This window comes from Sus scrofa, chromosome 13 (genome assembly GCF_000003025.6).
Source record: "Sus scrofa isolate TJ Tabasco breed Duroc chromosome 13, Sscrofa11.1, whole genome shotgun sequence".
Taxonomy (NCBI): domain Eukaryota; kingdom Metazoa; phylum Chordata; class Mammalia; order Artiodactyla; family Suidae; genus Sus; species Sus scrofa.
Genome location: NC_010455.5, coordinates 50,647,821 through 50,663,586, shown reverse-complemented (window position 1 = coordinate 50,663,586; position 15,766 = coordinate 50,647,821). Strand labels below are relative to the sequence as shown.

The 15,766-nt window shown below is 41.3% G+C and overlaps 1 protein-coding gene across 10 annotated transcripts in view; it reads left to right on the top strand.

Annotated features, from left to right (window-relative positions):
• Nucleotides 1-15,766, top strand: part of FRMD4B (FERM domain containing 4B) — a 377,327-nt gene that overhangs the window by 316,650 nt on the left and 44,911 nt on the right. For all 10 annotated transcript variants that reach the window (XM_021069209.1, XM_013981881.2, XM_021069205.1 and 7 more), the window contains 2 exons: nucleotides 12,578-12,661; nucleotides 14,726-14,791. In XM_021069209.1, coding sequence (XP_020924868.1) covers nucleotides 12,578-12,661; nucleotides 14,726-14,791 — 150 coding nt within the window. The remainder of the gene's footprint in view (nucleotides 1-12,577; nucleotides 12,662-14,725; nucleotides 14,792-15,766) is intronic.

The following is a 15,766-nucleotide window of genomic DNA, read 5'->3' as shown; positions in this document are numbered from 1 at the left end:
GATGAAGGGGAATGTCCCCCTTTCTCCCAGAAGCAGTCAGGGGCATCTGTAGCTGCAATGGGAAGCCAGGAGAATAGCTTATTTCATCCTTTCGTTCTCAATTTCCACTTTGTAAATGGCTACCACCTGATTTGGCTTGAGGTGTGATCAAGAAATGTTTAAATGGGGTGGGGAGGAAATTCCAAGAATGGAAAGACCCTGTGACTTGGGAGGGGAGGGGGCAAGGTCTGGCCCTGGTCACCGGGCTTTTCCGGCCCCTCCCCCTTCTCTCTCCACCCCGGCTTTCCAGTTCCCTCCTCTGCTTCCTCCTCCTCCCCTTCTGCTGCTCTGCTTTGACCTGGAGTCCCTGAGAACCAGCCACCAGCCACAGGTCCTCTAGGGCCACTTCACCTGGGGGCCCTCGGTAAGTCTTGAGCATTGGGAAATGTCTGTTTCCCCCACCTTTGAACTCAGGGTTAGGTCAGACCAGTGCAGCTCGCTTGACTGGCTGGCAGGGTTTGGTCTGGAGGGGTGGAAAGTGAGGAGGGTACTTCATTTTAGCTAATATGAAATCACCTCAATCTGTGAAAGGTTTTACTGAACTGATTGTTTGCAGTAATCAGCAGTGGGTTTAGAATTGGGTGGATTTGAGCCCTAGCTTTCTGCCTTGGCACATGATGGAGTATGAATGAAATTGATAACTTGTTTCTGACTTTCTCTGGCTCCCAAACCTGTAACAGAGCTAACCCGACAGGGATAAGGATTTTACTATGCATTTTTTAGTTGGGATTAAAAAAATTGGACACCAGGAACATTGTGTGATTTAAGGAGCCCTTGTTGAGTGTTAGGCATCTCAGATGGGTTTGGGGTGCCCAGTTGCCAAATTCTGCTGAAAATGACTGAGGTCTGACATTGTAGCTCTTAAAAAAATTTTTTTAACTAAATATGGTATCTTTGCTATTAGGGGACCACTAGACTGTAGTTGTTTTGCTTTGGTTTAAGAAACATTAGTGATAACACATTGTTTTGTTATCTGTATTCATATCTTTATGTGGTCTCATCCAGTTTTTGGCTAATCCAGATTATTTAGTTTCAAAAAGCAGCCTATCCTTGTGTTGCTGATATGGCGCAGGTTTGATCCCGGAAGTTTCCGCCTGGTACAGGCGCGGCCAAAAAATTAAAATAAAAAAGCAGCCTATCCTCACTCAAGAAACTAACTTTAGTAGAATTGAAGAGTGGCCACCATAATTATAAATTCTGAAGCCTCATATTAAGCTGGTGAAAGCCTTCTCTCTCCTCCTCACCTCCTCTTTCCCCATTTTCTGCCCCTTCTTTCTAGAATCATAGGGGAGTTAGGCAGAGCGATTAAAGCACAGGCTTGGAGTCCCATCTGCTACTTTCTTGCTGTGTGAATTTAAATAAAATCTCTCTTAAACCTCAGTTTTCACATCTATGTAATGGGGATGCTGGTGATAATAATTATAACACACTTGTAGAGAGAGGTTTTAGCCTAGTCTCTGAAACCTAGTAATGCCCAATGTGAGCTGTTGTTCACAGCGTTTCCTTTTAGGAACTGAATGAAGGTGATCACTCTGTGTAACTGCTGGATCAGCCTCTGAGAGTCTCCTGAAATTAACCTCCTGGGCTGTTCTCAGCCTCTTTGACCTTCTTTCCTGTTTTAGATTGTAGATTGCTATTTCTCTCTTAAAAAATCTTCCTGTATTATATGGTGTATCTATTCTTTTACTCTGTTGCTTTGCTTCTCAAGTCACCTATTAAACAGATTGCTGGGGCCCACCTTTAGCCCTTTTGATTCTAGTAAGTCTGGGGTGGGGCCTGGGAATTTGCATTTCTAACAAGTTCTCAGATAATACTGATGCTGCTGGTGAGGGGGCTGTAATGACTACTGTCTTTCTCATGCTTGTCACCTTTAATATCCCTTTACCTAGGAATTACTGGAGAAACATTTACTGTTAAAACTGACTAGTTATTGTCAAGGGGGTGATAAACTAGATTCATCATTGAAGGCCAAGTTCCCAAAAAGAAACATGATTTTTTAATTTAAAAAGTATGATTTGAAGGCTATCTGGCCAGTGAAAAAATGCTCCAAGTAAACTGATAACATAGCTTAAACTGTTAACCACTGAGGTGTTGATCAACACTGGTAGATGGGTTGAGGAAATTAGTGCTGTACACTGTAACCAAGATCCTACTAATAATGCCCTGTTTAAGCAAGCTGTCATCCTTAAACACTGGATCCAGCTCGAATGCTTTAGTAGTTGAGTTGACACCTGGTACCCCATTTAACAGACATTAAATACACTTTTTCTGGCTGTTGTGATCCTTACCATGTCCCATTCCTTAAGTATAATACAAAACTGATGGCTACCACAGCCCTCTTGCAGGCATAGATAAGAAAGTGGCTTATCACCAGACTCTGTGCAGACAGCTCCAGAAGAATGGCAAACGTTTCTAATTTACAGCAGTCCCTAATGACAGTAAATCTTTAGTTTGCACATAGCACAGTATTAACTAGAGCTCCCAGCTGTGACAGCTTTCTTGGAGGCATCTTTTCACATTCCTCTATTTAATTTCTGATAATACTTCAGCTACATTATAGACTTTATCTTGATTGTTCAAATAGGCATTCACTATAGCTTTTTTATAATTTGCGTATGCATTTTTATGAAACATATATTCTAAGTTATGCTTATGTGTAGATAAAAAACTACTCTAGTACCAAGTTACTTTTAAAGAGCTTAGTTTCTTTCTGTATAAAGTTTCTGCAGACATTTCCATTGGGTCATTATATTTAACATAGGCTTTTAAGCACCTTTGCTTTTTTTTTTTTTTTTTTTTTGGCCACACCCACAGCACACAAAAGCTCCTGGGCCAGGGATCACACCCACACCACAGCAGTGGCCCAAAAGCCACAGCAGTGACAATGCCAGAATCTTAACCACTAGGCTATCAGGGAACTCCTAGGCACCTTTGCTTTGAGTTTCAGGTCAGGAAGGGCTTTCGAATCAAAAAGAAAAGAGAAGTTTAGGCTTGGGCTTTTTTTTTTTTTTTTCCTTTTAAAAACCATCCTAGAAACTTTGGGATGCTTCCACCCCAAGCATTGACAGCTAACATCTTTGAGGGAACTCAGTTATTCCTTTGCTCAAGAAAGTGCTAATACCAGGGCTTGCTAATGACCCATACTCCCTTGCCCTCCCGCCCCAGAAAAGCAGGTGGCTGATTGTCACTGTGGGCAAGTTCCCAATTAGACACAAACAGGTGCACACATCTGCTGGGGGTGGCTGTTTCCACACACGTGCTTCAGGACACACAAAGGGTAGCCTCACTTTTGCCAGCCATGTGGCTGTCTCCAAAATGAGCGAGGTTGGCACATTCCTCCAGGGCTTTTGAGGTCAGTAAAGAAAAACAAGAGCCTATGAAAGGGGGCTTGAAACGCCAAAAGGAATCATCTCGTGGGGAAAAGAGCTGCTGAGGCTAAATGGTGGATCATGGGGCCGCTTCCTTCTAGAACGCTGTCGGCATAGGAACCTGCAGTACCTCAAGGAGGGATTCGGCCTTGGTAATCAGATAAAACACAGTGGTCTTCATTGTGACATTGGAATTCCTGCTAAAAGGAGGAATAGCCATTTCTGGTTTGTTACTGAGAAGTAGCAAGTCTTGTAGATTTATTCGCAACGTCTCTGGCTTTGACCTGGAGAAAGCAGCCCTTGGCAGTTCTGGTCAAGTGCATCTTTAAAATAACACTTTCACTGCATTAGGGTCAAGAACAGCCAGACGGGGTAAGTGCCTTTACTGCTGGGGAAAGGCAGAGACATCTCCATCCAGGCTTGCTCTCCTCCCAGTTGCTTAGGGGCCCCGCCCCCAGTGTTCTGAGGTCAGTCCTCATTCATACAAACCAAGCCTCCCCCTGCCTGTCAGCCCTGGGAGGGGCCTTCTGTGCTCAAGCCAGACCTGGCTGCCCTGCCAGTTCAGTGGACCCACGTGGCCTGGGCTCCCAGGCAAATTCCCCAGCCAGGGTTCTTCAGAGGGTGAACAAATAAGCACTCAGCTACTATCAGTCCACTCAAACGTGAAATCCTGCTTGGTTCTAAACTCTGAAAATGATTGGGATTAACTTTAGAATAATGCGCCAGTGTTTCTAACGCTTTCCCTCTAAACAACAATGGGCTTGCTCTCCAACCCCCTCCATCACCCACTAATCATATTTGATTTTGTTTTTAATGTGCTTTATATCAGTCACCCAGAAGAATGCATCAACTCTGTAGGAAGGGGAGTCCTGTTGTAGCTCAGTGGGTTAAGAACCCGACTAGTATCCATGAGGATATGAGTTTGATCCCAGGGCTCACTCAGTGGGTTAAGAATCCAGCATTGTGCACCCTCCCCCACTAAAACATTCTCTTTCCCCGGAGATACTGTGACTCTTTGAAACATGGTGTCTTGTTTTGCTTTATACTGTATCACCTATATATGATTCTCTGTAGTTTCATTTTGCTTATTTCAGAACTTTATATACCCAGCATTGTGATGTGTATGTTATTTTGGGTTTTGCTTCTTTGCCTCATATTTGTGAATTTCATCATGTTATGTGAAGCTAGACTACATTTTCTTTGCTGTACGTTACTCCATTGTATGAATACAATCTACGTTTATGTTTGTTTTTTGTTTTGTTTTGTTTTTTGTCTTTTTACAGCCGAGCCTGTGACATATGGAAGTTTCTAGGCTAGGGGTCAGATCAGAGCTGCAGCTGCCAGCCTACACCACAGCTACAACAACGCCTGGTCTGAGCTGCATCCTATGTTGCAGCTCATGGCAACACCAGGTCCTTAACCCACTGAGTGAGGCCAGGGATCAAACTCACATCCTCAGACAGTATATTGGGTTCTTAACCCACTGAGCTGCAATGGGAACCCTACTTTTATCATTTTTACTGTTATGGGATATTTGGGTTGTTTTCTTTATTTGTCTTACTGTGAACAATGCTGCTATTACCTTATTCTTTTGTGTACATTTCACTAGAGTCATACCTAGGTATGTAAATTCCCTAAATGATCATACCATTGACATTCCCATTGGCAATGGATTGGAGTTCCTGTCACACTACATCTTCATATAAACTAGGTGTTGTCAGAGTTTGAACAGTCTAGGGTGAAGTGGTGATTCATGAAAGGTTTCATTTGCATTTCCCTGAGTACTTATAAAACTGAGCACTTGCTTCTGCCTCTTGGCCATTTGGGTTTCTACTTTCATGTACTGCTTGTTAGAAGATTTAACCCACCTTGCTGCCAAGCCATCTCTCTCAGCCATCTCTGTATCTTCCTGGTCCTTTTCAGTGTCCTAGCCAGGTCTCCAGCTCAATAATCTCCTTATTGATGGTGGCTTGTTAGAAGTTTCCTGTATTAAATAGGTTCTTACAGAAAGTGACATTGTGTGTTCACAGGAAAGGATGTTTGGCAATAGCACAATGAACAGATGTGGAGGAATAATAGGAACCCTTCTGACACAAAGAAATAAGGCTTTGTTTTTTTCCTGAGAATGTAATCTTTTGAGATGGTCCAGATTCTACATTTGTCAAAATTACTTATGTGTCTCATTTATCCATGCCCTACTGACAGTTGGCACTGTAAATAAATTACCAGAAACTAGAAATCAAGTTGGGAACTGAGAAGGTCTTCCCTATACATTCTTTACAATAGTTTGTGTCACAAATATGGCCTGTACAATGCTTTACCTTTTTTTTTTTTTTTTGGCTTTTTTTTTTTTTTCCTGTGTGTGTGTGTGTGTGTGTGTGTGTGTGTGTGTGTGTGGAAGCAATATTTTAAAATTTAAAATTCAGATATTCTGCCTAAAACTCTGGGATTTTTGCCTTATTTTTGAAAAAAAAAAATGCAATAGCAGATCCACATTCCTATGTGGTAGGAATTACCTTGATAGGAGTGGTGGTTCCCCATCAGCAGTGGTGTCTGATTGTTTCCTCAATATCCATCTCCCTTTCCTCCATATTTAGTAGAATGATTGTCTAGCTGCCCAAAATAAAGACTGCCTATCCCAGTGTCCCTGGCATTCAAGAGGGATGATGATGATGATGATGGTGATTATTATTATTATTATGGCCAGTGGGTTCAGGGGAAGTGGGCAGCTTTCAGATTCTGCCCCTAAAGGAGTGGGTATGTCTTCCTTTATTCTTTTCCCGCTGCCTAATGGCTGAATTGTGGACATGGCGGTGGGCTGTCTTGGCCCACATGAAGGATAGTAACACCCCAGAAGTGGCAAAGCAGTAAGCTTCATGCTGTTCCAGCCCTGACTTTTATTGTCAAGAGAAATTCACTAAACCATGGATCTGTGTCTCACACAGTCAAATCTCTAAGTAATGCTTCAAGTGGACAGTGTTCTCTTCTCTTCTTCACCCCTGCCCCCCACCATCCCTTTTGTGTCCCTATGTCTACTGCTGAGTTTGACTTACCTTTCTCAGATCCCTTAGTTCTTTTTTTTTTTTTTTTCCTTTGCTTTTTAGGGCCACACTCGTAGCATGTGGAAGTTCCCAGGCTGGGCGTTCCAGCTATAGCTGCTGGCCTACACCACAGCCACAGTAATGCAGGATCCAAGCTGCGTCTGCGACCTACACCACAGCTCATGGCAATGCCAGATCCTTAACCCACTGAGCAAGACCGGGGATCAAACCTGCATCCTCATGGCTACTAGTCAGATTTGTTTCCGCTGTACCAGGAACTCCAACAGTTGGTTTTCTAATGCCTCTCTTGGCTCCTGTTAGAAACTTGCATGTAAGATTTATAATCTAATACTTAACCATCTAAGAGGGACACACGAGAAAAGTTCTTTAAGTCTCAAGGACAGAATTAGAAGTTTTAGGGTTGAGTTATCAGGGGTTTTTATAATAATCCAAATTAGGGTTCCTCAACTTCAACACTGTTAACATTTGGGACAGGATGATTCTTTGTTGCTGGAGGTCTGTCCTGTGTATTGCAGGATGTATAGAAGCATCCCGGCCTCTGCTCATAGATGCCAGTGACAATACCTTTACTGATTGTAACTGTCAGAAATGTCTTAAGACATTGCTAAATGTCCCCTGCCAGGTAAAATTGCTTTGGTTAAGAGCCACTGTCTAAATATTTATTTATTTTTTATCTTTTAAAAATATTGATAGACTTTATTATATTTTTGGCCATACCCATGGCACATAGAAGTTCCCAGGCCAGGGATCGAACCTGTGCCACAGCAGCAGCCTGGGCCGCTGCATGACATGTCAGATCCTTAACCAGCTGTGCCACAAGAGAACTCTCCTAGACTTTATTTTTTAGAGCGGTTTTAGGTTTACATGAAAATGGAACAGTTGGAGTTCCTGTTGTGGCTCAGTGGTTAACGAATCTGACTAGGAACCATGAGGTTGCAGGTTCGATCCCTGGCCTCACTCAGTGGGTTAAGGATCTGGCGTTGCCATGAGCTGTGGTGTAGGTCGAATACGTGGCTCAGATCTGCGTTGCTGTGGCTCTGGCGTAGGCCAGAAGCTACAGAAAGTAAGGAGAATTCTCATATTTCTTCTCTCCTTTCCCCCTTCCCCCACAGTTTTTCCTGTCAGTAATATCTTGCATTAGTGTGGTACGTTTGTTACAAGTGGTGAATCAATATTGATACATTTTTATTAAAAGTTCATAGATTATGGTTCACTCTGTTGTGCTGGTTCTGCAGCTTTTTACAAATGCGTGATGTTGTACATACATCATAACAGTACTATTCAGAATAGTTTCACCCCCCCAAATCCTTTGTGTTCCACTTTCTTAAGTATGTCACTCTTAATCTAAACTCTCATTAAAATGATCCCTATGCCACTTGCTTATTAATGCACATTTTAATTGCTTCCCAGAGATTTGATTAGTACCCCCAAAAAAGTCTTAAGTGAATGAATATTTATTGTTACTTAGGTTACTGCCTCATGATTAACCTTTGATAATTTATTGATTTATTCAATCACCATTTCCAGATATATAATGTCTTTGAACTGGGGTAGGTTCTAATTGCACATAGTTAAAATAACTTTTGAAAACTCCTTGGGAAGGTGACATGTCTAAGACAAAAGGCAAATCCACCACAGGTAGGATATTTCTCCGGTTGAAACACATAGCTTTTTCTTTATTTAGGCACTAAATATATGTTGCTTGCATTTAGCAAACCTGTTTTAAATGCTTAAATACTAGGACAATCTCAGTATATTGAAATGCTGGTGCTTTAAGAACATAGGAACTCAAATTGTCTTAAAGGGGAGCCCCCGCTGTGGCACAACAGGATTGGCAGCATCTTGAGAGTGCTGGGGATTCTGTTCGATCTTCAGCTTGGCACATTGGGTTAAGGATCTGACATTGCTGCAGCTGTGGCTTAGTTCTTGGCCATGGATCTAATCCCTGGCTGGGGAGCTCAATATGCCATGATGTGGCCAAAAAAATTTAAAAATTAATAAAAAATAAAATCATCTTTTTTTGGAGGGGGACACACCCACGGCATATGTTGGTTCCCAGGCTAGGAGTCAAATCAGAGCTGTAGCTGCCAGCCTACACCACAGGCACAGCAACATAGGATTTGAGCCACTGAACAAGGCCGGGGATTAAACCCACAACCTCATGGTTTCTAGTCAGGTTCGTTAACCACTGAGCCACGACAGGAACTCAATACAAAAGAAAATCATCTTAAAGGAGAGCAACTTCTAGCCTCCTATTTCACATTCTCAACCATGAGCTTGTTGAATAGAACAGTGGTTAAAATTTCTCTATTATTCCTCCCCCACTCTCTTCTTTGGCTGAGTGCATTTGCATAAGTTAAGAACAGCGTCATCATATGACACATGTTTCTACATGCTAGGCATTCAGTACATACCTAATACATATGTGCTAAATGAATAACTGAGTGTGTGGTAAATAGCAGCTTCTACTCTTCTACTTTAGTGAGGTCTTATTGCCACAAAATTAACTATAATCCAAAGAAATAAGTGAATGCAAGGCCAAGTTCTTAGAACATAGGATACAGTTTACATGGACCCAGGAGTTAACAACACACATGTGGTTGGTGGTGGTAATTAATAACAAAAAGTGTTACCTTTAGTCTGTCAATTTAGAATGTATACATGTATTTGCCTTTCATAAAAAAACCTCATAAGCCAACTTCTTTGAGAAGGAAATGGGATTTGAAGTACAGAGCATGAAAGAAATTACAAAGAAAAATAAATATCATTACTAGGAGTTGACAGATGACCTTTACTATGATTAAATTGGATTGTGGCATATTTTGGTTCAGGAAGTCCAAACCAGTTTCCCAAGATTGTCAATGTGGCTGAGCCATACTGCTCAAATTTCAAATGAATAGAGGGATTTGTCTTTATGTAAGAACAGGAGCCAAGTGACTTTTCACTTCCTGGAGTAATTTGTAAAGCCGGATCTTTCGCTTTTGGTAGGGCCACAAGGCTGGTTTTGAAATGTAGCATTGACAGGTGCAAATCATAGTGTCTCCAAGCTAGGTGACCCTCAGTTCTATCTGTTCTTACTGAAAGACAGTGAGTTTATGGACAGTTTGCTCAGTGGATTCACTTGCTTGTTGGGTGGCCTCATTGGGAAATTTGGCTGTAGAACCAGAAAATAAACATTCTAGGAGTTCCCTTTATGGCTTAGCAGGTTAAGAATCCAACATAGTGACTATGAGGATATGAGTTCAATCCCTGGTCTTGGTCATTGGGTTAAGGATCTGGCATTGCCACAAGCTGCGACACAGGTCACAGATGCGACTTGGATCCGGTATTGCCCTGGCTATGGTGTAGGCCTGCAAATGCAGCTCCAATTCTACCCCTAGACCAGGAACTTTCATATGCCACAGGTTCAGCCCTAAAAAGAAAAATTTCTCAAAAGTAATTTTCACTATGCACATTTACAACCTACCCCAGGTAGAAGACCTTATATATCTAGAAATGGTGACTAAATAAAACAATAAATTACCAAAGGTTAATCATGAACCAGTATTTTAAATAATAATAAATGTCCTGCAGACTTTGACAGAGAACCACTTACACCCAACCTAATCGGGTGACAGGAGAGAACAATCTCTAACCCAGTGCAGTACAAAGTGGGCCAAACAAAACCTGTCTGCAGGCCATGCTTGGTTCCACAGTTTGACCTATAACATTTTCTCTAAAAGGACTGAATGAACTCTGGGAGGAGATTGACCTTGAGTTCACTGTTTGGCCCTACAGTTGGAGCTTCATCTCTTTCAATGTCATGATTCACACTGGGACACACTCTTGGGAAACTAATGTAAAAATGCTTAAGTGATGGATTTTGGAAGTAATCAGTTTATATTTATAAGTAGGGGTGAGCATGAAGGGAAGCTCTGCTTTGCCAGAGATGAGAATGTTCTTGCTGGTTCTCTAGGACACTGCTCTGGGAGCCTGTAGGGGAATCAGGTAATAAAATGCAGTGGAGGAGTTCCCGTCGTGGCTCAGTGGTTAACGAACCTGACTAGCATCTATGAGGACTGGGTTCCATCCCTGACCTCACTCAGTGGGTTAAGGATCCAGCATTGCCGTGAGCTGTGGTGTAGGTCGAAGTGCCGCTCAGATCTGGCATTGCTGTGGCTGTGGCTTAGGCTGGCAGCTACAGCTCCAATTGGACCCCTAGTCTGGGAACCTCCATATGCTGTGGGTGCAACCCTAAAAAGCAAAAAGAAAAAAAAAAAAATTCAGTGGTTATGGGCTTAGCCATCAAAGCCTTCCAGCTCCTCCACATAGTAGCTATGAGACACTGAGCAAGGGACTCAGCCTCTCTAAACCTCACACTCTTATCTGTAAAGTAGGCTGGGTAATTATAGTACCAACTCATAGTAAGTGTTGTGATGGGACTTATATGAGGGAAATAATGCCCTGTAAGTTCATTTCTTAGTGCCTGGTCTTGGTGACCTCAACAAGGAGTAGCTAATGGCAAAGACACAAAGAAGTGGAGAGAAAGTAGAAAAGAGGTATCAGTGTGCTCTGTACGGAACACCTGTGTGATGAGGATTTTGAGTAGCTCTTTAATGCACTTATCCTAGGTTCTAACAGACCCTAGAAAGTCGTGTCTGTTTACTCAGAGACCGCCTCCTTAGATACTTGGGCCATTAGAGAGTGTTTTCTCTCCTGTAGTACAGGACCAAATATGCCTGGGTCATATTACCTGTTCTCCCTCCTGTAAAGTTCCTTAAAAATCACACCCTCCTATTTTGACAACCAGAATTTTGCCTTTGTTTTGTTTTGTTTTCATTTTATTATTGTTTCTAATTGAGGTATAGTTGATTTAGAATAGTATAGAAGTTTAAGTGTATGACATATTTAGCTGACATTTCATGTGGTACATTTTAATTCACTCATTACAAATTGAGTTGATACTTTGGGTTTCATTAGAAATGCATTCTCAAGTCATCTTTCATCCAAGTGTTTTCCACAGACGGCCACCTTAATCCATTTTATTTCAGAGTGGTAAGGAAATAATAGACATGTAATAGAAGGGTTGACATAAGCCTTTTTATTGCATTGATGTCTATTATAAAAAAAATTGGTGTGGAGTTCCTGGCATGGCGCAGTGGAAACGAATCCGACTAGGAACCATGAGGTTGCGGGTTCCATCCCTGGCCTCACTCAGTGGGTTAAGGATCCAGCATTGCCGTGAGCTGTGGTATAGGTCGCAGATGAGGCTCAGATGTGGCTTTGCTGTGGCTCTGGCGTAGGCCGGTGGCTACAGCTCCAATTAGACCCCTAGCCTGGGAACCTCCATATGCTGCTGGTGTGGCCCTAAAAGGACAAAAGACCAAAAAAAAAAAAAAAAAAATTGATGATACTATGCAAATGGTTTTAAGATAACCACTCTTCCAACATAGTGAATATTATGTAGCCACTAAAGATAATTATGAGAGTGCTGTAGGAGCATGGAAAAAGTGTATAATGAAATTTGAATAATGCTATGTAAAAATAGAATATGAGGGAGCTCCCATTGTGGCTCACTAGTATCCATGAGGACATAGGTTCTATCCCTGATCTTGCTCAGTAGGTTAAGGATTTGGCATTGCCGTGAGCTGTGGTGTAGGTCAGACACAGCTTGGATCTGGCATTGCTGTGGCTGTGGCATAGGCTGACAGCTCCAGCTCAAATTCAACCCCTAACCAGGGAACTTCCATATGCCATGGGTGCAGCCCTAAAAAGACCAAAAAAAAAGAATATGAAATGTGCACGATTCTAGTAATTAATGTGTAGTATAATTATGTAGTAAAATAGATACAAATAGGAAATAGGCAATGAAAACAGCCTGAGTTTAAGGAAAATGGGGTTATGGCAATTTAGTATTATTTTATTTCATTTTTTGGTCTTTTTAAAAACTTTAAAAATCTCATCGGATAACTTGGTTGTTTGGGGGGCTGTCTTTAGTTAAAGTTCATGGCATTTTGTTGACAGTGACATTTGACAGCCCTAAGTGCTGTTGTTACTTTCCAGATTTCATCTAGTGACCAGCTTGAGTAATCTTTTAGGTAACAGCGACTGTCTTATGTTTCTTTTTAGTGATGAAAATGCCAGGAAAGATTTGAAGACACTACCCGCCTTTCCAACCAAAACCCTGCAGGAGCACCCATCCCTTGCCTACTGGTAAGCCAGGCTAAGAAGGCCAGTGACCCCATTACCATAGCCTCTACGGGAACTGAGTGTTCCTGTATATAAGTGAATAAAAATATCAGATTGCCCAACATGTATGTCAGACTAGTCATAAAAAACCTTGATAATTCAATTTCATGGTTGTGACAAAGCTCTCTGCAGATTATCGTCCCAAGACTATAATCATTTGTGAAGAATGGTCATGTGCCTTCTCATTCAAGTGCAAGAAAAGTTTGTAGAGTGTGCTTTTATGTGAATCAGGCTCAGTGTATGTGCAGTCACTGTGTAATGCAGCCTTAATCTAGTAGGGAGCAAAGCATATAAAATATGAGTTTCCTTGGACAGAGGCGTTTCTAACAAACAGAAACAACCTAAATGCTCAGAGGTGTCTACCACAGCCTGAAATTATTGTATATTTTGAGTTGTTTTACTTGTCTGTATTTTAATGAATCCGTAGTACCCTTGTCCCATGGCAGTGTTTTTTTTAGGAAAGTACGTTTTTCCCCTTGAATTACTTACATTCTTTAAATACATTTTAAATCTATTTTCCTCGGTTTAAGGCTGTGAATCCTGAAGACGGTTTTCCTTTCCAATAAAAACCTGGTTACAAAATAAATATTCAACATGAATAGCTTTACTTTGAACATTGGAAGATTTCCCAAATAAACAGAGTGAGTGAGTACTGAGACTTTGTTGCATCCTGAGTCTGGAACCTTCTAAATGAATCATTGTTAAGTGATAGTTTCTTAAGGATAGAAAGCAAAGGCCAATTACTATTGATTATTGGTTAGATAGAGATAAAAATATTTATTCTTCTCAGTTAAACTTGAGATATGACTGACAAGCTACCAGTATGAAAGGAGGGTAGGAGTTCCCGTCATAGCTCAGTGGTTAACAGATCCGACTGGGAACCATGAGGTTGCGGGTTTGATCCCTGGCCTTGCTCAGCGGATTGAGGATCTGGCGTTGCTGTGAGCTGTGGTGTAGGTTGCAGACCCGGCTCAGATCCCGAGTTGCTGTGGCTCCAGCATAGGCTGGCGGCTGCAGCTCCGATTGGACCCCTAGCCTGGGAACCTCCATGTGCTGTGGGAGCAGCCCTAGAAAAGGCAAAAAGACCAAAAAAAAAAAAAAAAAAAAAAAAAAAAGAAGAAGGGTAAATACCTGAATGATGTTAGAGGTGACCAGACTTCAGCCTATTTCTCTCCTTTCTAGTCAAATAGTTTTATCCTAAGACAGTAATGAAGGGTTTTCTCCAAAGTAGTGTGTCCACAAGTAGTGACAGCAGAGTATTTTACATTGAACATACATTCAGAAACGGTTTGAATTCTTTCTAGATCTTTCTGAACAATTTAAGGAAAATGTCTGTAATACCTAACACTTGCTATTCTCTCTAAAAACCTTTTTACTTTCCCCAGAAAGACCCTCTAACTTGCATTTTAAAAATTTATTTTGTATTTATTATATTCCATTCAGTGATGGGAAAGAATATTAGTTTCTCATTTGATGAATTGATAATATCTTTCCTTTTCTAGGAACTTACATTTTAAGATTTACATATTATATAAAATTATATAAAATCAGAGTTCCCATCATGGCTCAGGGGTTAACGAACCTTACTAGCATCCAAGAGGATGGAGGTTCAATCCCTGGCCTCAATCAGTGGATTACGCATCCAGCATTGCCATGAGCTGTGGTATAGGTCACAGATGCAGCTTGGAACCTGCGTTGCTGTGGCTATGGTGTAGGCTGGTGGCTGCAGCTCTGATTGGACCCCTAGCCTGGAAACCTCCGTATGCCGTGGGTGAGGCCCTAAAAGGATAAATAAATAAATAAATAAATAAATAAATAAAATTATATAAAATCAAGATGAGTAGTCAGTTGTCTGAGGTTCAGGAATCCATGTCCTACAAAAACAAAAGTCAGCCAGCTTCCATCTCCCAAACAAGTTGGTCTAGACCATCTTTCTCAAGTTTTTCAAGTAGCCTCCTGAGAATGTTGACATTATCTGTTCCTCATGTAGTCATGCATTGCTATACTTTTTATTTCCTTATTTTACAGTGAAGACAGGGTGATTGAACATTATTTGAAAATCAAAGGTCTGACTCGCGGTCAAGCAGTGGTTCAGTAAGTATCTTTTTTTCTTAAATATAGATGTAATGTCTTCTCTTTGAAGAAGTCATCTGAGATGATTTCTGTTGTATAGTTTGTGTGCATAAAGCCCTCACCTGGTTAGGAGTATCTTACCATGAATTATAAAATGCCTTGGGTCATTCCATACATTGGTGTCACCAATTCAGGCAGGTAAGAAAAATGAGAAATATAGACTGAGTGTAGGTCAATAGGGAATGGTGGGGACTGCAGTGAACAATCTGTTTCTTTGTACTACCAACTACAGGCCATAATGACATTTTCTGCATTTTATTTATTTATTTATTTATTTATTTATTTATTTATTTTTAGCCATTTCTTGGGCCACTCCCTCGGCATATGGAGGTTCCCAGGCTAGGGGTCGAATTGGAGCTGTAGCCATCAGCCTACACCAGAGCCACAGCAACGCAGGATCCGAGCCGCGTCTGCGACCTACACCACAGCTCATGGCAACGCCGGATCCTTAACCCACTGAGCAAGGGCAGGGATCGAACCCGCAACCTCATGGTTCCTAGTCGGATTCATTAACCACTGACCCACGATGGGAACTCCAATATTTCTGCATTTTAGAATTCTAGAGTTACCATCCTTTTAAGAACAATTCACAAGCTACAATGAAGTTTTTAAATGATAAAAACCAAATTTATAACTTTATAATTTTTAAATTATAAAAACAATTGGAGTGTTATTGCCATCGTAATTGTAGAATAACTTTTATGGCCATAGGAGTTTAAAAAAAAAAACAAAATTCTGCTGAATATTGCTTAGAGCATCTGAGAAGTGAAATAACAGCTCCAATTAAACCCTCAGCCTGGGAACCTCCATATGTGTGGTGCAGCCCTAAAAGGACAAAAGACAAAAAAAAAAAGTGAAATAAGAACTTGGCGATCACTATTCACCTGTCACTGTATAGATTCCCCCCACATCTCTCCCCTTGCACTAATCTCCTCT